This window comes from Trachypithecus francoisi, unplaced genomic scaffold (genome assembly GCF_009764315.1).
Source record: "Trachypithecus francoisi isolate TF-2019V2 unplaced genomic scaffold, Tfra_2.0 Lachesis_group20, whole genome shotgun sequence".
Taxonomy (NCBI): domain Eukaryota; kingdom Metazoa; phylum Chordata; class Mammalia; order Primates; family Cercopithecidae; genus Trachypithecus; species Trachypithecus francoisi.
Window position 1 is genome coordinate 18,703,023 of NW_022681466.1, and position 23,053 is coordinate 18,726,075.

Genomic DNA, 23,053 nt, shown 5'->3' on the forward strand with positions numbered 1-23,053 from the left:
GGGGCACATGGCACACCTGAGGGGCCACATTTTGGGGAGCCTGGAGTGGGGAGGGGGCTGGCTGGGGTCTCAGTAAAAGCCTCTTCTTGGGCAATGTACTTTAGGTTTCCTGTGGGCTGAGACCTGAGATAAATGCCCCTCACCTGATCCTGAGGTCTCTTGGGGTACAGAAGGGTGAGGGGAGTGGAAGGGGGCATCACCCTCTCAGTTGGTTTAGATCGTCTCTTAGCACAGCCCACCATTTCCCCATCCTATAGCTGAGCCCCTGTTTACCCACCCCAGCCTGGGGTGTAAACCTGGGGAAAGGTTTACATGAGGAGATTGGGTTAGCAAGGGCTTCTGGGGATGAGGCAGGGTCAGAAGCTGACTGGATGGAACTCGGGCCCCTAGAGTGCTTTTCTGAAGGGGCCAGTGTGGACACTGCACCCCTCTGGAGCCCCAATTTCTTTATCTGCGATGTGGGTTGGTCTCCGAGGCTTGATGGCATTTCTGTGCTGCGAGGTGGGCCTGGTGGGTTTGGGCTCCGTTTCCAGGGCAGGATAGGCTCTCAGTCCTCTCTGTCTCTTCAGCACCCAGCCCTGGGCCAGCACCGTGGGTGGAGCAGTGTCGGGTGAAAGACAGCAACTTCGGGGGGGTCACCTGACACTGCAACCCATTTCCCCACCAGACAGGGTTGAGGCGGGCCCGGCTGGGGTGGTGGCTGCCTGGGAGGGCCTGGGGACGCTGACGTCCTGCCTTCTGCTCTTCTCCGTATTAGGTCATGGGAAAGCATAGCTGGAGGGCCCGCCTGAATCACAGGTGACAGGCCTGAGACCAGAGGCACGCACACGCACACGCACACGCACACGCACGGCACCCAGCACGAGGATTTGGAGAAATGAGGCAAATTCCTGATGATGGGCGGGGAGGGGCCCCCAGCCACCTGGAAGCTGGCAGGTGGCCAATGGTGATGAAAGCCCAGGGGAATGGAAACAGAGGAGCAAGCCTATTGTAATCGCTACGCCCACTTGGTGGCCTATAAAGGAAGCGGGCAAACCCCGGCAGCCCTACACACCTTGGGGCCCCTCTCCTCTCCAGCCCTTCTCCTGTGTGCCTGCCTCCTGCTGCTGCCACCATGACCACCACCATCCGTCAGTTCACCTCCTCCAGTTCCATCAAGGGCTCCTCTGGCCTGGGGGGCGGCTCATCCCGCACCTCCTGCCGGCTGTCTGGCGGCCTGGGTGCCGGCTCCTGCAGGCTGGGATCTGCTGGAGGCCTGGGCAGCGCCCTCGGAGGTAGCAGCTACTCCAGCTGCTACAGCTTTGGCTCTGGTGGTGGCTATGGCAGCAGCTTTGGGGGCGTTGATGGGCTGCTGGCCGGAGGTGAGAAGGCCACCATGCAGAACCTCAATGACCGCCTGGCCTCCTACCTGGACAAGGTGCGCGCCCTGGAGGAGGCCAACACTGAACTGGAGGTGAAGATCCGTGATTGGTACCAGAGGCAGGCCCCGGGGCCCGCCCGTGACTACAGCCAGTACCACAGGACAATTGAGGAGCTGCAGAACAAGGTAAAGCCTGCTGGTGGGAGGGGTCTCCGGGGGGCATGGCTTCTTCCCCCCAACTCCTGCCCTGGCCAAAGGCCTGGAGTCCAGCCACAGGGTCTCAGGGAGCCAAGGGTGGTTTGGCTTGTGGCTTCGCTTCTGGGAACCTGCCTTGGGGCCCCTGTGTGGCCCACATCCCCCTTTTCTGAGGACAGCAGGCTGAGTCAGGAACAAACAGGCCTCGTGGAGCCCCTTGGAGCCTCAGTTTCTCCCTTGTGGAGCTCCTCCACCTGGAGAGGTTGTAGGATGAGGCAGGAGGATGCAGATGGAGGGCTGGGCCCCTGGGCCGCTGGATGCGTGGTGTCTTGCTCCTTTGGAGCGGGGGTCAGCAGGAGGGGGTTTTGGGTGATGTGGAGTGGGGGTGTCTGAGTGAGCTCCTGATAGCACCTGCTGCGGGGGGAGGTCCCTGCGGGGCAGGACCTCGGGGTGGGGAAGGCCTCTGATGTGCCTTATTTGGGGATTTTTCTGGCTTCTTCTTTCCTCCTGCTGTCCCTTAAGACGCCTCAGCAAACCCCAGTGGGTGGGGCTGCTGGCTGGAGCCCAGGGTTAGGGATTAGGAGGGGTCCTGACTTCTGATTTGGAACCACTCTTTGGTGAGGGCTCCTTTAGCCTCCTTTTGGGGAAGCCTGTCAGGAGCACCCTCTAGCTGGCTGTGAAACGAGGGGATTGCCCACACCCCTCCCTTGTTCTAGAATTCTGGGACAGCTTCTGCCCTGGGGACATTTTCCCATTCTTTTCTGCTTGCCTCATACTCCCAGTCAGTTGTCTCTTCTTTAAGACTGAGCCTGGCATGGGGGTCTGGTGGGGGAGGCAGGTACTGAGTAGCGGGGGAAGAAGAGGCACCTTTCAGTCCTTCAGACTCCTGCTTGCCCCTCCTCTGCCAATAATACAGCACAGGGCAAGGGAGGGACTGGGAGGGAAGAGAGGCCCCCAGGCAGGAAGATCTGCTCAGAATGCTGATGTGGGCTCAGCCACCCCCATCCGATGACCTGACTCCTCTCCCATCTCCTCAGATCCTCACAGCCACCGTGGACAATGCCAACATCCTGCTGCAGATCGACAATGCCCGTCTGGCTGCTGATGACTTCCGCACCAAGTGAGTCCTGGCCAGTGGGCTTGGGCAGCCTGGGCCAGCTGGGGGAGGATCTCGGGGTACCCTTCCTGACCCCAGGACTCCTCAGTTGCTTGTGGCAAGGCCCAGGAGCTCAGGGTGGGGCAGTCCTAGGAGCCCCACTCCTTAGTCCAGGATGCAGTGAAGGCAGCCAGTTCTGAAGGTTGCTGGGCTTAGGCAGGGAATAGAAGAGAGGGAGGGGAGGTGGGAGGTGCAGAGAAGTAAGGAAGCTGGTGAGCATGGTATCTGGCCCTGTGATGGTCCCTGGGCCCCAGGACTGGAATTCATTTCCACTCGACCTTCTCATCAGCCCTTCCAACCCCTTAGAGTCCTGGCAAAATGAAGGCAGGTGAGCAGCCAGGACCAGGACCTGCAGGTCCAAGCAGCCTGGGCTGAAGTCTCTGATTCCCATGGCAGGTTTGAGACGGAGCAGGCCCTGCGCCTGAGCGTGGAGGCCGACATCAATGGCCTGCGCAGGGTGCTGGATGAGCTGACCCTGGCCAGAGCCGACCTGGAGATGCAGATTGAGAACCTCAAGGAGGAGCTGGCCTACCTGAAGAAGAACCATGAGGAGGTGAGGTGGCTGGGGCAGAAGGTCAAAGAGGCTGAGGAGTGGGTGGCAGAGCCCTAGGGCTGGGCCATAGCTGAGGCTGTGGGAGACAGCAGAGCAGGCACATGGGATTAGTCACCTTAGAGGGCTTCCCTGTCTGCAGAGCCCTGATCCTTCGGGTCCAGCATGCAGGGTAGACTCCTCTTTGTACTACACTGCTTCTCTATACCCAAGGAACCCCCAGGGGCCCGCAGAGGCTCCCTCTACCTGCCCTGGCCTCCCTCACGAGGGCAGGGGATAACTAAGGAAGTCTCCTTCTTGTTTCATTTCAAACTCTCAAAGCTGAACAGAGAAGCTTGGAAATTAGAGTGGAAATTTTTGGGGCATACGTCTAATAACTAGATTTTATTTTGGAGAGCCCTTGGTCTAATGGGGGAGATAGAGTCTGATGGTGGAGGTAATACTGAGCAGATGAATAAAAATCATTTAGAGGGTCAGATAGAGCTGAGGGAGAACAAAGGAGGGGTCCTTGTGGGGAGTGGGATCCCCTTGCGGGGAAGGCTTGGGAGTGAGAGGTCAGGATGGGTCCAGATGTGCACACCCACATCCCCTTTTTCCATAGGAGATGAACGCCCTGCGAGGCCAGGTGGGCGGTGAGATCAATGTGGAGATGGACGCTGCCCCAGGCGTGGACCTGAGCCGCATCCTGAACGAGATGCGTGACCAGTATGAGAAGATGGCAGAGAAGAACCGCAAGGATGCTGAGGATTGGTTCTTTAGCAAGGTGGGGGCTGCTGCAGGCCAGAGGTCTCTCTTAGGGGCTAGGGCTCAGGGGCCTTAGCACTGACAGGAAGCCACGGCCAGGTGTCTTGGAGGTGCCCCCTCCTCAGTCAGCTGCATGGATCACAGGATCACCCACTGCATCAACAGACCTGGAGCTGAGCTCAAGCTGGGATCTGGGGGTGGCGGGGAGATAGGGAGCCCCCACAGAATAAAGGCAAAGGGTAAAGACCCTGGGAGTCCCCATCTTTCCCTCAAGAAGTTAGGAACTAGCACCAAGAGCCAGGCTACATGTTCTGGCTGGTTCTCAAGTTTCCGGTTTGTGCTTCCCACACACAGGGATTAACCATAAAATGTTAACATTTCAAATGGCATGTTTCTGGGCTTTGGGACGTGGGAAGCTGGTGAGAAGGCACCACTCTCTCCACAGTTAGATTTGGGAGGAGGCCTGACTCGGGAGAGGGATCTAGGCTCACACCGCCCTGTCCTGTGTCCTGTCTGCAGACAGAGGAACTGAACCGCGAGGTGGCCACCAACAGCGAGCTGGTGCAGAGCGGCAAGAGCGAGATCTCGGAGCTCCGGCGCACCATGCAGGCCTTGGAGATCGAGCTGCAGTCCCAGCTCAGCATGGTAGGAACAGTCCTGTGCGTGGGGGTGGGCCCAGAAGAGGGCACTGGCCACCCTCACTGACCCCTGGTCTTCCTGCCCTCCTGCAGAAAGCATCCCTGGAGGGCAGCCTGGCGGAGACAGAGAACCGCTACTGCGTGCAGCTGTCCCAGATCCAGGGACTCATCGGCAGCGTGGAGGAGCAGCTGGCCCAGCTTCGCTGCGAGATGGAGCAGCAGAACCAGGAGTACAAGATCCTGCTGGACGTGAAGACGCGGCTGGAGCAGGAGATCGCCACTTACCGCCGCCTGCTGGAGGGCGAGGATGCCCAGTGAGTGGGGGCGCCTGGGGTCAGGGCTGGGAGCCTCTTGGCAGGGGTGGGGCTCTCAGACCCACTTCTAATTTCCTCTCTCTCTTTTTTTTCTTTCAGCCTGACTCAGTACAAGAAAGAACGTAAGCATCTTGGTGGCTGACATCCTGGGGACTGGGTGCATGGGACAGGCAGCCCACCTGCACATTGCTGGGGCAGGGTCCCCAGGAGCTCCAGGAGTTGATGGCTATCCCTCAGCAAGGGTGGGAGAAGTGATCCATTAGCACTGAGGATTGATACTCAGGAAAAGATCAAACGAGAGAGACACTGTCTGGTCTGATGGGGGTGGAGTAGGGAACTGGTCCTTACCTTGGAGATCCTAGTCTGATGGAGGAGACAGGTCCCAGCTCTGGAGATTGTCATCTGTTGGGAAGACAGGAACATGGTCTCATGATCTTTGCTCTTGACAGCTTTCGGATGAGCAAAAGCAGTCCTGTCTCTGGGGACTCTGGCCTGATGGGAGATAGGGACATGGTCCTTGTCCTCCAAATTCCAGTCTGAGGGAGAATATATGATCCTAGCCCCAGGGTTGCTAGTCTAATGGAGGAGACAGGGGCCTGAGTTTTGTCTTGGCGATCCCAGTCTAATGGGGGAGATAGGAGCAAAGGACTATGTCCTGGAGACTGCAGAGAAATGGAGATGGATTTCATGGAGTCTACATGGCTCCTCCCTGGCAGGACACACTGGGTCAGAATCAAATAACCCATCTGGGGAGGCAAGACTCACACAGGGCCACCGGCAGAGGGATGGGGTGGAAAGCAGGTGGTGGCAGGGACAGAAGGGATGTGTGTGTAGTGTGACATCGAGGTGCCAGTGGAGGCACTCACAGCACCTGGGGGAGGATGAGGGAGAGAGCCGGCTCCTGTCCATGAGGGCTATTGGGCAAGCGAGGGTCTCCTGGTCCCTACACACTTTCAAGCACCTGCTTCTCCTGCAGCGGTGACCACCCGTCAGGTGCGTACCATTGTGGAAGAGGTCCAGGACGGCAAGGTCATCTCCTCCCGCGAGCAGGTCCACCAGACCACCCGCTGAGGACTCAGCTCCCCCTGGCCAGCCCCCCAGGAGGCAGGGAGGCAGCCACCCCATCTGCCCCACAGTCTCCGGCCTCTCCAGCCTCAGCCCCCTGCTTCAGTCCCTTCCCCATGCTTCTCTGCCTGATGACAATAAAGCTTGTTGACTCAGCTATGAAATGTGCTCTTGTTCTGGCCCCTGAAGTGGGCACTAGGGACAAAAGGGTGAAATGGGAAGGAGTGAGGGTGAGGGGAGATGGTGCTTAGATACCCACTGTTGTTGACTGGCAGGTCAGGGGTCAGCTTAGACCAGCATAAAAAGTAAGTCTGGGGAGAGTTTCGAGGGGGTGCTCGCATCTCCCAAGGGCTAAAGATTTTCAGGGGGTGGTCCAGGCTGCGCTAGACTGGGGGTGGAGTCGGTGTATCAGGTGTGGTCCTAGGTGGCCTCTGCTTGCCCTGTGAGTAGCTCTGTGACCTCCGGAAGTTAGGCAGTCACTTCTCCTCACTGAGTCTTGCTTTCTCATCCATAAATGGATGGGAAGATCTCAGGTGTGGGAGCCTGAATCCTCAGAGATGACTCACTCAATCAGTTTGCTCCTCCCGGTCCTGTGGGCTGTGCCCTCCCCCTAGATGGGGCAGGAGGTGGGCAAGGGCTGGGATAAGCACAAAGGGAGGGTGGGTGGGGAAGGCAGACTGGGTGGTTGGGTCCTAGACTCCTGTGTGAGTCTCAGGAAATCCCCAAGAGGGGCTCCCATTGCCTCTGCCCTGGGAATGTGAGCGGGAGGCTGGTGTTTTCAGGGAAGGCTGCGGACCCCCGGCAGGTGTGGGAGAAAGGATGGGGCCTGTCTCAGGAATGTTTCCTCACATGGTCAGCTGTTGCTCAGGATGGGGACGGGGCAGAGCGGGGGGCACTGCAGATGGGGTGGCTGTGCCCAGGGAGCAGTGCCACTCTCCCTGGTGGTCTAGACCCTCTTTGGTTCCCTACTAGGGACAGGGGTGGCATGAGGGAGGGTAGAAACTGCCTCCTAGGAAAAGGAAGAGGAACAGTCCTGCTCCAGCCACTCCTGGCACCCTCTGAGCACCAGTCCCAGCTCTTGCTGTTGGCAGCAAATGTGGCTGTGGGGAACAGTCTGTGGGAGGTGAGCCTGACACCTGGAAATCTTCCTTCTAGTAAATCCGGAAATTGCCAGGCAGGATGGCCTGCTTTCCTGGTTTTCTTCAAACAGGGGGTTAGTGGGAGGAGGGTGCCTCCACCTCATCACTGCTGGACCTGGGGTGTCATCAGACCAGGGCCCCCAAACACCCTCTCTCTCCTGGTGCCTGGAGGCTGGGGGTGGGGCCCAGGCCCGAGGAGAATGGGAGTGACCAGAGCCCTCTGAGCCTGGGTTGGTGGGGATTCGGGACTGGCAGAGGCCAGGGATGGGGGTGGGTACTGACCATTGGAGTATGGGCGACTTTGGGCTGGTCACAGGCCCTTCCTGGACTTCGGAGCTACGATATCCCGGGAGAGTGCTTCTCTCTGCAGGGGAGATGGCTGCCTGGAGTCGGGGACTTGCGCCTGCAGCAGCATCTGCACGACTCAAAGCAAGGTCAGGCTCTGCTCTGTCAGAGGCTGACGTCTCCCTGCTGTCTGGCAGCAAATGTGGCGCCATGGAGGGAAGGAGGGAGGCACTGTTTGCACCAGGCCCCCACCACACATCCTGCCACAACCAGAAGAACCAGCCCTGGGCTGCAGATGGCTCATTCTGGAGGGTGACTTCATTTATCTGAATAGTCCCAGGAAACAGGGAGGATCTGGGGGAAGGCGCCTCAGTATGTGGATGGGGACACTGAGGCTCCAAGGAGCAGTGACTCAGCCCTTGTCCTGGAGCCTGGGGGGTCAATAATGGAGACAGGCATGGGAGGGGAAGTGGGCCCTGCTTCCATCCTGGGAAGAGGAGCCGAGTCCCACCTCCTGCCCCACCTCAGGCTCCAGGCAGGGCTCTCTCTCCCTCCTGTAGATCCTGGGGTCCACAATTACCGATGGCGCGAGTGAGGAGAGGTCAGAGTGTGGGGAGGACCAGAGACAGCCCCAGACTGTGCCCCTCTGCTGGGGAAGAAGCTCCTCTTCACAAAGTGGGGCTGTGACAGCCCCACCTTCAGAAGGGGGGTATCAAACATGCAGGAGGGGAGAGGATCCCCGGAGCTGGGCCTGGCACTCACAGATTTCCCCAGATCCCGGGAGCTGTCACAGGGGTAGAGCTTGGGCCTGGACATTTGTTCTCCCCCAGGGACCCTGCTCCCTCTGTTTCTCTGCAGCGCTTCAGCACCCCATCGTGACCTGACATTAGTGTATTGGGATTGTCTTTCCCATCTTCTTCCCCAGAAGACTATGTCTCCAGGGCTTCTCTGTCTTGATCTTTGAGTCTGAGTGCCCAGCACAGTGCCAGGCACCTAGTAGAGGCTAGGAGTCCAGAATGGTGGAGCCCCCCAGTGTGCCCAGAGAGCTGAGCCAGTAGAGGCAGTGGTTGCCAGGGGATGGTGGGGAGACTTGAGTGACTTTGTCCAAGGACCCCAAGTGGGCCCAGGCTGCTGGAAACATGTGCCTGGGCTGGATCGGCGACCCAGCTATGGGACTCATGGAGGGACTCACAGTTTGTCCACACATGCCCTGCCCACTGCACAGAATGTTTCACCTCCTGTCATCAAGGCAGAAGCTGCGGATCTGTGGTTGCCCTCGGAGCTGCCACACCTGGTCTCGTGTGATGGACACACACATACGACTCTCAGGTCAGGCTCATGCCAGTGGCAGCCTGCCTGCAGACCCCCCTTGCAGGGGCTGACCTGGCAGCGTGTCTTGTAGGGAGACAGATGTGGTGGGGGGGACCCTCATCCATGGCATGCCATCGCTCTGCGCCTGGTTTGCACTGAGTCCAGGGGAAGGAGGAGACACCGGTCCTGACCCTGAGAGACAGTGCCTGCCCCAAGGGGACCTGAGGGACTGACAATATGCAGTGTGGTTCTGTGGTGGCAACCCAGGTTTTGGGGAGATGAGGGGAACAGAGGGAGCAGAGCCAGGTGGGTTTACCCCATGCACAGAGCCGAGGGGTAACTGAGCTTGACAGAGCCCATCCTCACCCTGAGCTGTAGTGACCATTTGAAGAAACATCCCTGAGAGAGGCCCACTCTTTCCCCCACACCCCCCTGAGGTCCGTAGCCTTCCCTGGAGGCACCAGCTTCCTGCTCACATTCCTTGGGTGGGGGCAATGGGAGCCCCTCTTGGGGGTTTCCTGAGACTCACACAGGAGTCCAGGTCCCTTGTTTGTGCAGAACAGGCACCCCAAGTGGGCCCAGGATGCTGGGGACATGTGCCTGGGCTGGATTGGGGACCCAGCTATGGGACTCATGGAGGGACTCACAGTTCATCCACACCCACCCTGCCCACTGCACAGAATGTTTCACTCCGTCATCAAGGCAGAAGCTGTGGATCTGTGGTTGGATTGTGAAGGGCTGTGACAGCCCCACCTTCAGAAGGGGGACATCAAACATGCAGGAGGGGAGAGGATCCCCGGAGCTGGGCCTGGCACTCACAGATTGCCCCAGATCCCGGGAGCCGTCACAGGGGTAGAGCTTGGGCCTGGACATTTGCTCTCCCCCAGGGACTCTGCTCCCTCTGTTTCTCTGCAGCGCCCCAGCACCTCATCATGACCTGACATTAGTGTATTGGGACTGTCTTTACCGCCTTCTCCCCCAGAAGACTATGTCTCCAGGGCTTCTCTGTCTTGATCTTTGAGTCTGAGTGCCCAGCACAGTGCCAGGCACCTAGTAGGTGCTTTATAAACACCTGCTGATAAACATAACGCTAGCCACCGGCCTTTGCCAGGTGCTTTATTTATTTGACCTCTAATCTCCTAATATGCCATTTCCCAGAGAAGGAAACTGAGACTCAGAGGGGCTGAATGTCCTGCCCAAGGTTTCGCCCTTGCTTGCCCCGATTCCAGGCTGCTCTGTCCTGGCTCGGTGGGGCTCTACTTTTCCTTCCTCCTGCCCTGAAGCCTGTGGCTCTGGCTTGTCCAGCCGGGGCTGGGGGCCCTGCAGCAGCCACCTCTCTCCCCTCAGCTTCTCTGCCCTCCTCCTCAACCCCCTAAGCTGCCTCTTGCCTGCCCAGCCTAAGCTGGCTGGGGAGCTTGCAAAACAGCCCCACCAGCAGGCTTGTCCTGAGCGGTGCTGATGCAGGAGTCGGAGAAGGGCTGTGAATCTTCATGGGGACTCTGAGGATCTGTCTGGTTGGAGAATCACTGCAAGTCAAGGCATGGTATTGGCCAATGATGTTTCCCGGCCGCCTCAGGTATGCCATGATCTCATGCCTCATGCTTGACATGGGCAGGACGAAGGAGGGAAGAAGGAGGCAGGGCACGGGGAGGAATCCTCTGCCTGGAGGATGCCCACTGGGCTTCTCTGTGCTCATCAGGCTTAGTGGTCCTGGTTTTTGGCCACCTTGGGGCAGGTGTGCATCACTGGTGCAGAGGAAACACCTCTTCCTCCTCCATCAGCTCAGATCTTCTGAGGCCCTGCTGGTGCCTTCCTCTGCTAGGACCCTTCCAGAGGTCAATGCCAGGAGGGCAGCCCCCTCCTCTACTGCTGAGGCTCAGGGGGGCAATGCCTACCCCAGTTGCCTCCTGTGGTGTGGGCATGGCAGGCAAGCCCAGCACCCCAGGGCTCCTAGCCAGGTTCTATATTTTCCATTGTTAGTTTTCCCTCCAGGGTCAAATGATAAGTTCTTCGAAGGTCAGAGACTATGTCACCATCTCCCTCTTCACCCCCAGCCACTGAGAGCTGTGCACAGGGCAGGTGCATGATTTATGGAGTTGGCTGAGCAGTTTGGCGCATTGGTCAGCAACTTCCTGCAGCTTCTCAGCCCAGGCAGATCCCCAGGTCTGCAGTGCTGGGCTTGTGTATAATCCCACCCTGACACTTCCTGGAATGGGGAACTTGGCGGGGGGCAGTGTGCCAATGAGAAAGGGGTGTGTGTGCACGCACACACGATGGGGGCAGGGAGTGGAGTTCGCAGACTCCACTGCGAGAGTCGGTGTGAATCCTGGCTTGGGAGGTGGAGCTGGCTTGAGTCTCTGCTCTCTCACTTTTGGGCTGCTTTACCTGGATAAGGATTTCACCCTCTCCGGTTGGCCTAATGATAGCCTTTGGTGACCTTGAAGACCATTTTTAGTTCTGAGGGTGATGGATCTGTGGTTGGACTGGAACTCCACGCCCACCCTGATATCTGAACACTGAGGTTTTTGTCCAAGATTCTGGGGTCCCCTTTGCCCCTCTTTGGGGTGGGGGTGGGGAGTGACGGGTTCCCTCTCCCAGGTTTGGCTCTGAAGGCATGTGCATCCGTTCTGCTCTTCTCTCTGGGGTGAGTGGCCAGGGGAGATGTAGCAGTGACAAAACCCTGGTTCTGCTGAGACAAGGAATTGCCTGCCCCACTGGAGTTCAGGCACAGGCAGGCCGTCTCTGGGCTCCTCACCTCAGCAGAGGCACTACAGAGCAAGGCCAGTGGCCAGCACCAAGGGACACCCCACAGCACCCTGAGGAGGCCCCCTCTTGGTGCTCCCTCCTCCTTCCAGGACTTGGTGCTAGACCAGGCTCTCAGGCCAAGGCCACGCCCACCATGGGCAGACCTTATGCCAGTGACCATGGGGAGGTGGGTGACAGTCGGGTATACTGGCCCCATCTGCAGGCATGGTGGGAGCCTGGAGAGGGCCAGAGCTCTGGGTTCTGGTTGCAGCTCTGCAGCTTAAAGCAGAGTAACTTTGAGTGAATCTCCGCCTGTCTCTGGTTTCCCCTCTCTTCCCTCTGATCAAGAAAATGATGTAAATTTGAGATGCACAGAGAGAGGGCTCAGGATGATGGAACTGGCTTAGGCAAGGAGAACAGGCAGGCAGGTCCACATCTCAGCTTCCAGTGACTGGTGTCTTGGAAAGCCCACTTACCCTCCCTGAATCCCAGCTCCTTCACCTGAGAACTGGTGTCAGAAATAACGCCCCTCTCATCCTCACTCACAGAACTGTACAGCACACACCAGGCTCTCCATGCATGCCTGAGTGTGCCCATGATGAGTGCGCTCCCCCAGCTCAGCTGGATGAATGGAGCTGCCAGGCCCAGTCTGGGATCTGTGGACATGGGAAAGAGAACTGCTGGGAATGGATCCCCAGCCAGTCCTGTTTCTACAGGGTGGGGGACTCTGAGGCCCATGGCGGAGTTAGGGGTCACACCTGGCTATAGTGGCAGGACGGGCTCCCTCCCATCAGCCTGCAGGTGGGGTGCCTGTGATTAGGAGAGGGTGGTAGAGGAGTGGAGGAGCTAGGTATGGGGCTGTGGTGTTCTTCAGCTGGGAGTGTGGGGGGAGGGTGCAGGGTCCCGAGTAGGGGTGCGGGAGGGTGCCAGTGTGTAGAGGTGAGTGTGAGGAGCAGTTGGCTGAAGGGGCAGGATGGGGAGGCTGAGGGGCAGGGCTGGCCCTCAGGGAAGGGCCGGTGGGGTCCTTCGCGCATGTTTCTTTGTGGCTAGTGGTGTGTCATCCCCTTTTACAGATGAGAAAACTGAGGACCAAGGGGTTATAGGACTGGCCTGTGCTATGCAGCTGGTAAGGGCAGAGCAGGGACTTGGTGCTGCCTGTCTGGCTCCATGGCCGATGTTGTTTGTATGGTACACACACTTCTGGAGATCCCAGGGGCTCAAAGCAGCCTCCAGAACTGGAATTACATCCAACAAGGGAAAGAGAGTTATAGGATTTTTAGAACCAGAAGGGACTCTGCAGTCACCCAGTCTAGCCTTGTCACCACTGAGGGGAAACAGGCCCACAGATGGGAGGTGGGGAGCCTCAGGCCACACAGCAAGCAGAGTGAAGACGTGAACTCTGCCCTTGCCCAGAGTGGGACATGTAGGATCCCCGCAACTGCTCCCCAAGACAGCCTGGGATGGCATCACTGAGGTCTCTTTCAGCCAAGGCTGTCACTGTGGGGCAGGGAGTTCTTCTGAAGGGCTGACTCACTGCCTGGGGACGCAGTTGCCACAAAGCCACCTGTGCCAAGGCCCCACTGGGCCTGAGGGCTCCAGGAACGGGAGCCTGATTCCCGGCTGCCTAGCCTGAGTCACCACCGACTTGCATTTGTGTGTTTTTCTCTCAGCCCCACACCCCCAAAGCTGGGTGGGAACTCGGAGCCGGCACACGGCGGAGTTGATCCTGGGCTGAATAATCCAGAGTGAGGTGTAGGACCCGACCGGGAGTGATGAAATCCGGAGGGGAACCCGGAGTCAGCAGTTAGGAGAGCCCCGCCTTCCCCAGGTGCATATAAAGGTCTCTGGGATTGGAGGCAGCCACAGCACGCTCTCAGCCTTCCTGAGCACCTTCCTTTCTTTCAGCCAACTGCTTGCTCGCTCACCTCCCTCCTCGGCATCATGACCACCTGCAGCCGCCAGTTCACCTCCTCCAGCTCCATGAAGGGCTCCTGCGGCATCGGGGGCGGCATCGGGGGCGGCTCCAGCCGCATCTCCTCCGTCCTGGCCGGAGGGTCCTGCCGCGCCCCCAGCACCTATGGCGGGGGCCTGTCTGTCTCCTCCTCCCGCTTCTCCTCTGGGGGAGCCTACGGGCTGGGGGGCGGCTATGGCGGTGGCTTCAGCAGCAGCAGCAGCTTTGGTAGTGGCTTTGGGGGAGGATATGGTGGTGGCCTTGGTGCTGGCTTTGGTGGTGGCTTGGGTGGTGGCTTTGCTGGTGGTGATGGGCTTCTGGTGGGCAGTGAGAAGGTGACCATGCAGAACCTCAACGACCGCCTGGCCTCCTACCTGGACAAGGTGCGTGCTCTGGAGGAGGCCAACACCGACCTGGAGGTGAAGATCCGCGACTGGTACCAGAGGCAGCGGCCCACTGAGATCAAAGACTACAGTCCCTACTTCAAGACCATCGAGGACCTGAGGAACAAGGTGGGTGACTTTGGTGTATGGAGCAGAGAGAGAGGCTGGCACTACAGTGGCCCTTGGGATACCTCTTTTTAGCAATTACAGTTTACAAACAGGGAGACTGGGCACCTTTGGAGAGTGGCCAGGATCACCCAGGGAAGTGGTGGCAGAGGGTCCCTTTTCAGCATCTCTGTGCCTGGGCTGGGGCTGGAACCCTGAATCTCTTATTTCCTACAAGGGTTCAGCTGCAAGTTCAGCTTCCCTGCTTTGGGCCCAGGAAGGGGGTGACTGGGATGGAGTGCATCCCTACATACCCTGAGCTGGTGGAGAAGGCATTCCAGTCCTGCCAGCCAGGAGACTTACAGATTTGGGGAGGTTCCTTTTGCCCCTTTCTGCCTTTCATGCTCAAGTAGTAAGGTCCTTGGCTGACCAGGGCTCCTGTCCTCCATCCCCACTCCAGATCATTGCAGCCACCATTGAGAATGCGCAGCCCATTTTGCAGATTGACAATGCCAGGCTGGCAGCCGATGACTTCAGGACAAAGTGAGCAGCCAGCATGGTGGGCTGCGGGCAGAGGGCAAGGGACAAAGAGTGGGGCTCTGTCACTGTGGGGCAGGGAGTTCTGTCCACCCAGCAGGGCCAGCAGACCCCGAGCCTCAGAATCCTCAGGGCTGCAGCTGAGGACCTGACCTCTGTTCTGCCAGGTACGAGCATGAACTGGCCCTGCGGCAGACCGTGGAGGCCGATGTCAATGGCCTGCGCCGGGTGTTGGACGAGCTGACCCTGGCCAGGACTGACCTGGAGATGCAGATCGAAGGCCTGAAGGAGGAGCTGGCCTACCTGAAGAAGAACCATGAGGAGGTGCGTTTGCTGCTGGCTTCTGGGGTGGGAGGCTGGTTTGGTGGGGTTGCCAGATGCACCCAGGGCCAGGAGAGGAGTCTGCTGAGCTGACTGCCTCCCGCCATCCCTTCCCAGGAGATGCTTGCTCTGCGAGGTCAGACCGGTGGAGATGTGAACGTGGAGATGGATGCCGCACCTGGTGTGGACCTGAGCCGCATCCTGAATGAGATGCGCGACCAGTACGAGCAGATGGCAGAGAAAAACCGCAGAGATGCTGAGGCCTGGTTCCTGAGCAAGGTGGGGCTCGGGCCCTCAGTGAACCTGCAGCACTTCCCAGCCGGGGGCTTTGGGAGAGCCTCACCTTTCGTTCTGCTTTCCTGTCTCAGACCGAGGAGCTAAACAAAGAAGTGGCCTCCAACAGCGAACTGGTACAGAGCAGCCGCAGTGAGGTGACGGAGCTCCGGAGGGTGTTCCAGGGCCTGGAGATTGAGCTGCAGTCCCAGCTCAGCATGGTATGAAGGACCCGGTACAGCAGCAGCCCCCAAGCCACCAGTAATGGCCACCATCCCCTCAACAAGCCACAATCTAGTTCCACCTTTCTTTTCTCAGGATGGGACCAGAGGACTCATGGGACCCGTTATATAGACAGAGAAACTAAGCCCTAGAGTAGTGGGCTAGCTTTTCTCCATATTGTCTGGCCCGTCAGTACCCCAACTGGGATCAAAATCCAGGCACCTCTCAAAAAGCATGCCCAGAGACCTGGAGAGACAGGAGTGAACACCTCCATTGACTCTTTCTCTCTCTCGCTTGCAGAAAGCATCCCTGGAGAACAGCCTGGAGGAGACCAAAGGCCGCTACTGCATGCAGCTGTCCCAGATCCAGGGACTGATCGGCAGCGTGGAGGAGCAGCTGGCCCAGCTACGTTGTGAGATGGAGCAGCAGAGCCAGGAGTACCAGATCCTGCTGGACGTGAAGACGCGGCTGGAGCAGGAGATCGCCACCTACCGCCGCCTGCTGGAGGGCGAGGACGCCCAGTGAGTCCCAGGTCCCCCAGTTCTGCCTTCCAGACCCTTTAGCCCCCCCTGTTGCTCTCAGCACAACTGACTGCCCTGCCTTTTCTCTCCCACAGCCTTTCCTCCCAGCACGCATCTGGCCAATCCTATTCTTCCCGCGAGGGTAAGGCTTCTGAGGCTCCCCCGCACTGCAGCCCCTCTGCCTGTTTCCATGGAGTGGGAGCCAGGCCCTTCTCCTCAGAGCTCCCAGCCCTCCCTTCTCCTTGCCCTGGAGTCTGCTTAGCTCTCAGACTCCTTCTCACCTCCTCTTCTCTCTCCCACAGTCTTCACCTCCTCCTCGTCTTCTTCGAGCCGTCAGACCCGGCCCATCCTCAAGGAGCAGGGCTCATCCAGCTTCAGCCAGAGCCAGAGCTCCTCGAACTGAGCTGCCTCTACCACAGCCTCCTGCCCACCAGCTGGCCTCACCTCCTGAAGGCCCGGGTCAGGACCCTGCTCTCATGGCGCCATTCCCAGCTGTCTCCCCTGCTCCTCCGCTGGTGGTGGGCTAATAAAGCTGACTTTCTGGTTGATGCAAACCTGTGTGATCTCTGTTCTTGAACTGATGGGAGGGGAGTTGCAGGTGCTTTCAAGAAACCTTCTGGAGCCTCACAGCCTGAGAGATGTGGGAAATGGGACAAAACTCAGAAGATCTTGAAGGGTCTTCCTGGAAGACCTCCATGCTCTGTGGAATTGGGAGGTGGGACACAGGATGGGGGAGTGTGGGAGTGTCCACACGTGTTGACTGACACCATGGGGGCATTCTACAGAGGTTATTTTATGATATTGTCCTTGCAACCCTGTAAGGTGGGTGTGGCCAGGCCCATTTTGGAACTGACAACCCTCAGAATTCAGAGAGTTTCAGCAACTTGCATAAAATCATGCAGATCACGGCTGGAGCTCAAGCTCAGTCCCGTCTGTCTGCAAAGTCCATGCCTTTCTTTTAACACTACTCTATCTTTTTAGGTATTTCAACCCAAAGACTCCCATGCTTGAATCTTAACTCTACCCATGGGCTCCCCCACACCTGCACACAGTTTTTACATTGAAGGGTGGAAGGGAGTGCTTTCTGCCTTGAGAATGGTGTCCTTGTCAGACCTGAAATCCTCCTTCTCCCAACCTGCTTCTCCTCACACCCCATCAACGCCTCCTTCCTCATTCCCTTCAGCTGGTGAATTGTGTGCTGATGAGCACCCTAGGAAACATCTGCTGCCCCATGGCCGTTGCCGTGTTCAGATCTTCTTCCTCTCTCCCGAGACCTGGGCACAGCCTAACTGGGTCCCCTTGAGAGTCAATCTCATCCACATTCAATTTCTGCTGAATGATTTCCACCAGAATATGGTCAAGATCAAGAACAAGGGTGAGATCAGGACTCCTCTGCTTAACAGCCCATAATGGATCCCATTTCCCTCCAGCACTCAGCCTTCTAAACCCAGCTTGGTGTCCTCCTACCCCTCCCAGCTCTAAACCCCTGAGTCACCCTACCTGACTGAGACATGGCCCATACCTCTCAGTTGCCATTCCTTCTTCCTGGATGTCTTCCATATTTTAAATACTTAAATTAAAAAAAGTTATGTATGCACAACATCATAAGACTTTTTTTTTTTTTGAGACGGACTCTCTTTCTGTAGCCCAGGTGGAAGTGCAGTGGCACCATCTTGGCTCACTGCAAGCTCTACCTCCCGGGTTCACGCCATTCTCCTTCCTCAGCCTCCCGAGTAGCTAGGACTACAGGCGCCCGCCACCAGGCCCGGCTAATTTTTTTTTTTTTTTTTTTTGTATTTTTAGTAGAAACGGAATTTCACCATGTTAGCCAGGATGGTTTCAATCTCCTGACTTTGTGATCTGCCTGTCTCGGCCTCCCAAAGTGCTGGGATTACAGACGTGAGCCACCGCGCCCAGCCAAGTATTTTTAAAAAATTATATTTTAAGTTCTAGGGTACATGTGCACAACGTGCAGGTTTGTTACATAGGTACACATGTGCCATGTTGGTTTGCTGCACCCATCAACTTGTCATTTGCATTAGGTATTTCTCCTAATGCTATCCCTCCCCCAGTCCCCACCCCGCAACAGGCCCCAGTGCGTGATGTTCCCCACCCTGTGCCCATATGTTCTCATTGTTCAATTCCCACCTATGAGTGAGAACATGCGGTGTGTGGTTTTCTGTCCTTGTGACAGTTTGCTTAGAATGATGGTTTCCAGCTTCATCCATGTCCCCGCAAAGGACATGAACTTATCCTTTTTTATGGCTGCATAGTATTCCATGGTGTATATGTGCCACATTTTCTTAATCCAGTCTATCATGGATGGATATTTGGGTTGGTTTCAAGTCTTTGGTATTGTGAGTAAGACTTTTTTTTTTTTTTTTAATGAAAAAGCCATCCCCAGGCTGGATACTACAGCTCTGTTCCTGCCTCCCCCTTTCAGCTTCAGCTGTTTCTTTTGGGATTTGTCTCCTTACTTCTAAATAACAACAGGCTTTACCCTGTTATTGTTTGATTTTTCTGCTTTAGTTTTTATTCGCTTGACTTCTGGCTGTGAAGGATGAGGATGTAGATGTGTTAGACAGCATTGCCCTCCCCACTTCTTTTTTTAAATCCCTTCTTCTCACCTTCTCAATATATTCATATTTTTGTTAGATAAATGTTTACATTATTATGACTATTTAAATGTTATTCATAGTCATACCATATATAATACTATATTACATTTTATGTTATATTAAATTTCCTTGGAATAAATATCTCTTTTTCAATTTGCCTAAGCTTTCTTCTTTTTTTTTTTTTTGAGATGGAGTCTTGCCCTGTCGCCCAGGCTGGAGTGCAGTGTTGCGATCTCGGCTCACTGCCAGCTCCGCCTCCTGGGTTCACGCCATTCTCCTGCCTCAGCCTCCCGAGTAGCTGGGATTACAGGCACCCGCCACCACACCCGGCTAATTTTTTGTATTTTTAGTAGAGACAGGGTTTCACTGTGGTCTCGATCTCCTGACCTTGTGATCTGCCCACCTCGGCCTCCCATAGTGCTCGGATTACAGGCCTGAGCCACCATGCCCGGTAATTTGCCTAAGCTTTCTATGTATTGATCATTAATTTGTTTCCTGATTCACCACTGGAAGTATAAATCTCCCCAATATTTTAGAACCCTGGGTGTTCCATCAATTTCATCTTCATGAAGATGTGTCTCCTAGAGCCTTCTGTCCTGCTCTTGTCTGTTTTGGGTGCTGTCTGGGTTTCCTGCCCAGCTGTGATCCTGGAATCTCTCTTCACTGTCATCCTGAAATTCCTTCTTTTTCCTGTGTTGCATTCATTGTTTTGTGGATCCAATGTCTTCTTCCTTCCTGTTTTTATTTTTCTCTTTGTTTTAGTGAAGCACATCCTCAAGTAGTTTCCTGGGAAGGGAGTTATCGGGGTTAAATTTTTTGAGATCATTTGTGTCAAAAAGATCTTTAGTTTACCCTCACTCTTGATTGATAGTTTGGCTGGGTATGGAATTCTAGCTTGGAAATCATTTGTCCTCAGCATTTGAAGGTACAGTTTCACTGTTTCTTGGCTTCTGGTGTTGCTTTTGAGAAGTCTTATGCCTTATTGATTCTAGATCATTTCTTATTATCCTATTCCCACTCTCCTCCCTTGAAGCTTTTCAGTTCTTCTCTTTCTCTCCAGCAGGCTGAAATACCATGTGTTCAACTGATGCAGCTGTGACTTCATCCACTGGCTGGACACTAGCAGAAACTTCCAATGTGGGAGCTCATCTTGTTCAATTCTGGCCAATTTTCGTGTTTCATGATTTCCTCCCTCCATTTTCTCTCTTTCTGGAATGGCTCTTTTTCCTATGTATCCTGTTTTATTTTCCATCTCGTCTTTTTTGTTGTTGTTGTTGTTGTTGTTGCCGTTTTCTGAGAAATTTCTTTAACTTTGACCTCTAACTCCATTATTCAGAGTTTTAAAAAGTCTGCTGTATTTGGCCGGGCACAGCAACTCATGCCTGTAATCGCAGCACTTTGGGAGGCCAAGGTGGGTGGATTGCTTGAGTCCAGGAGTTCGAGACCAGCCTGGGCAACATAGTGAAACACTTTCTCTACAAAATATATAAAAATTAGCTGTATGTGGTGGCCTGTGCCTGTAGTTCCAGCTGGTAGGGAGGCTGAGGTGGGAGGATCACTTGAGCCTGGGAAGTCGAGGCTGCAGTGAGCTGAGATCACACCATTGCATTCTAGCCTGGGCAACAAAGTGAGATCCTGTCTTAAAAACAACAGCACTCTTTTATATTTTTCATATCTCATAGCTCTCCACATTTTTTCAACAGTATCTTGTTCTTGTTTCAAGAGGCAATCGTTTCTCTGATCTCTTTGAGCCTATTAGTCCTGGCTCCAGCAATGCTTCTATTTCTGTCATCAGCTCAGTTTCCTCAGTTCCTTTCTTCTTGTTTCTCTTGCCTCCATCTTTCAAGCCAAAGGCTTTTCTCAGATGTCTAGTAGTCCTTGGTCATCATTCATATTTAAGAGTAAGTCACTGAGAAACTGACTGGAATATGTGTGTATGTGTGCGGATAGCCTGGGAGCTTGCCACTGGTAGGTCTCAGTATAGAGTAATTGGTGGAGAATTAGCTGTTTCTTTGGGGGACAGTTATCTGTAGGACTTTTCTTGGGTAGGATCTTCCTCAGAAGGAATACCTCTAATTTCCTGTCTGGATTGTAAAAGCTACCAGCTTTCCGGAAGCTGAGTGTGAAAAGGGGGCAGAGAAGGTCAATCTCAGCTACTCTGCTACTAATTGATTTCAGTTTATTGGCCCTGCTTGGTGTCTCAGGATTCAGAGTCCCTCCGGGGAAATTCTTCAGTATAAACATCTAGTTTCTCCTGGAGTAATCGTGTAGTGGTTGGGATCAGACCAGGAGGGGAGAGAGGAGCTATAGGGGCTTCTCTGCTTTTTTTTTTTTTTCTTTTTTTTTTTGAGACGGAGTCTCGCTCTGTCGCCCGGGCTGGAGTGCAGTGGCCAGATCTCAGCTCACTGCAAGCTTCGCCTCCCGGGTTCACGCCATTCTCCTGCCTCAGCCTCCCAAGTAGCTGGGACTACAGGTGCCCGCCACCTCGCCCGGCTAGTTTTTTGTATTTCTTAGTAGAGACGGGGTTTCACTGTGTTAGCCAGGATGGTCTCGATCTCCTCACCTCGTGATCCGTCCGTCTTGGCCTCCCAAAGTGCTGGGATTACAGGCTTGAGCCACCGTGCCCGGCCTTTTTTTTTTTTTATTTTTATTTTTTCTGAGATGGAGTCTCGCTCTGTCACCCAGGCTGGAGTGCAGTGGCACCATCTCGGCTCACTGCAAGCTCCGCCTCCCAGGTTCATGCCATTCTCCTGCCTCAGTCACCTGAGTAGCTGGGACTACAGGCGCCGGCCATCACGCCCAGCTAATTTTTTGTAGTTTTAGTAGAGGTGGAGTTTCACCATGTTAGCCAGGGCAGTCTCTATCTCCTGACCTCGTGATCTGCCCACCTCGGTCTCCCAAAGTGCTGGGATTACAGGCATGAGCCACTGCGCCTGGCCGCTTCTCTGCTTTTTATACATATCTCTAGCTCACCCTCCCATTTCTAGTTCACTTGTTCCTCACTGTTGGAGGTACCTGGTGCCCCCCATTCCAGAGACTTTCCAAAGTTCTTAAAAATTCAGAGTTAAAAAGTTCCAGAGTATAAATATGCTTTGCCTCTTGGCTTATCTCTGGGCAAGTGCTGGGCTTTCTGTCTTTGTTTTCCAGATTCCAAAATTTGATTGCTATAATCTGCTCTCCTGATCTCTTTGACCCCATGGATTTTATCCATTTACAGGAATTGTAGTAGTGTTTAGGAGATGAAGATAAACTGCATGCTTAACCTGAGTTTAGTCTGAAGTCTCTGCTTCACAAAACAAAACCATATTCATCTTTCAAGGTTGCTGAGCCCGATCATTACTCTATAATGCACAATCATTGTTGCCATTGTTGGTTGTTCAGCAAATGTGTCTCCCTTTTTCTGGTCACCCTGTCTCCCAAGCCCTAGGGTGAGCCTATGACTCAGAGTGAACCCCAAATCTCGATACCAAAGGTAACCACTGATAGTATTTTTACAAGTTTCTTTCTCTCTCTTTCTATATATAGTCATGCACCATATAACAACATGTTGTTTTTCAGTGATGGATGGTAAATATATACAAGAGTGGTCCCATAAGATTATAATACTGTATTTTTACTGGACTTTTTCTGTGTTTAGATAGGTTTAGATACACAAATACTAACCACTGAGTTACAATTGCCTATAGTATTCAGCACAGGAACCTGCTGTTCATGTTTATAGCCTAGGAACAATAGGCTATATCATCTAGCCTTGGTGTGAAGTAGGTTATGCCATGTAGGTCTATGTAAGTCCACTGTATGGTGTTCACACAATGACAAAATTATTTAATAATGCATTTCTCAGAATGTATTCCTGTAAGTAATCTGTGACTGTGTATACATATATACACATTTTTACATATATACATATATGTATAAATTAAACACATTTATGCATATATTTATGTACTTATACATACATAAGTATAAACGAAGTAAACATATCTTACCAACTATAATTACAACAACAATTACACTAAATGTCTACACCATTTTGCATTCTCTCTTGTTTTTTTGCGACAGTCTCACTCTGTCGCCCAGGCTGGAGTGCAGTGTCACGATCTCAGCTCACTGCAACCTCTGCTGCCCGAGTTCAAGCAATTCCCATGCCTCAGCTCCCACGAATATTTTTGATTATTTCCTTAGGCTAGATTCCTAGATGTATACTAGATGAGAAGATACAGATGTTTTAAGGTTCTCGATTTGTATGGCCAAATTGATTTAAAGAGAAGTTGTGCCAATTTGCATATCTTGCAGTAGATGCCTATTTCAAAACATGCTCATCAACTTTGAGTATTATCTTTGAAAACCTCTTTGGTAAATTGATTCATCTGATTACTTCAAAGATGGTGTTGTGGAAGGGCCCTTACACAGAGACATAGTCCTGGCCTGGGCTACTAAACAACTCCTGGGCTGGCGCACGCATTCATGAGTTGTTCATTAAAGTTGTCAGAACAGAGGATGTAGAATACCCTCCAACTGGGCATGGGGTGCTATTTTATTTTATTTTACCTTTTAATTAATTAATTTATTTTTTGAGACAGAGTCTCACTCACCCAGGCTGGAATGCAGTGGTGCAAT

At 54.4% G+C, this 23,053-nt stretch overlaps 2 protein-coding genes across 2 annotated transcripts; both read left to right on the forward strand.

The window, feature by feature from the left end:
* Nucleotides 1–758: 758 nt before the first annotated feature.
* LOC117067008 (keratin, type I cytoskeletal 17) lies at nucleotides 759–6,183 on the forward strand. Its single transcript, XM_033183056.1, has 8 exons — nucleotides 759–1,546; nucleotides 2,593–2,675; nucleotides 3,108–3,264; nucleotides 3,863–4,024; nucleotides 4,525–4,650; nucleotides 4,737–4,957; nucleotides 5,057–5,079; nucleotides 5,934–6,183. Exons 1-8 carry the CDS (start codon nucleotides 1,115–1,117, stop codon nucleotides 6,026–6,028), a joined length of 1,299 nt encoding a protein of 432 aa, XP_033038947.1. The 5' UTR covers nucleotides 759–1,114; the 3' UTR covers nucleotides 6,029–6,183.
* Nucleotides 6,184–13,342: 7,159 nt separating this feature from the next.
* Nucleotides 13,343–16,369, forward strand: KRT16 (keratin 16). Its single transcript, XM_033183045.1, has 8 exons — nucleotides 13,343–13,965; nucleotides 14,402–14,484; nucleotides 14,646–14,802; nucleotides 14,917–15,078; nucleotides 15,168–15,293; nucleotides 15,595–15,815; nucleotides 15,911–15,957; nucleotides 16,118–16,369. Exons 1-8 carry the CDS (start codon nucleotides 13,444–13,446, stop codon nucleotides 16,216–16,218), a joined length of 1,419 nt encoding a protein of 472 aa, XP_033038936.1. The 5' UTR covers nucleotides 13,343–13,443; the 3' UTR covers nucleotides 16,219–16,369.
* Nucleotides 16,370–23,053: the final 6,684 nt, after the last annotated feature.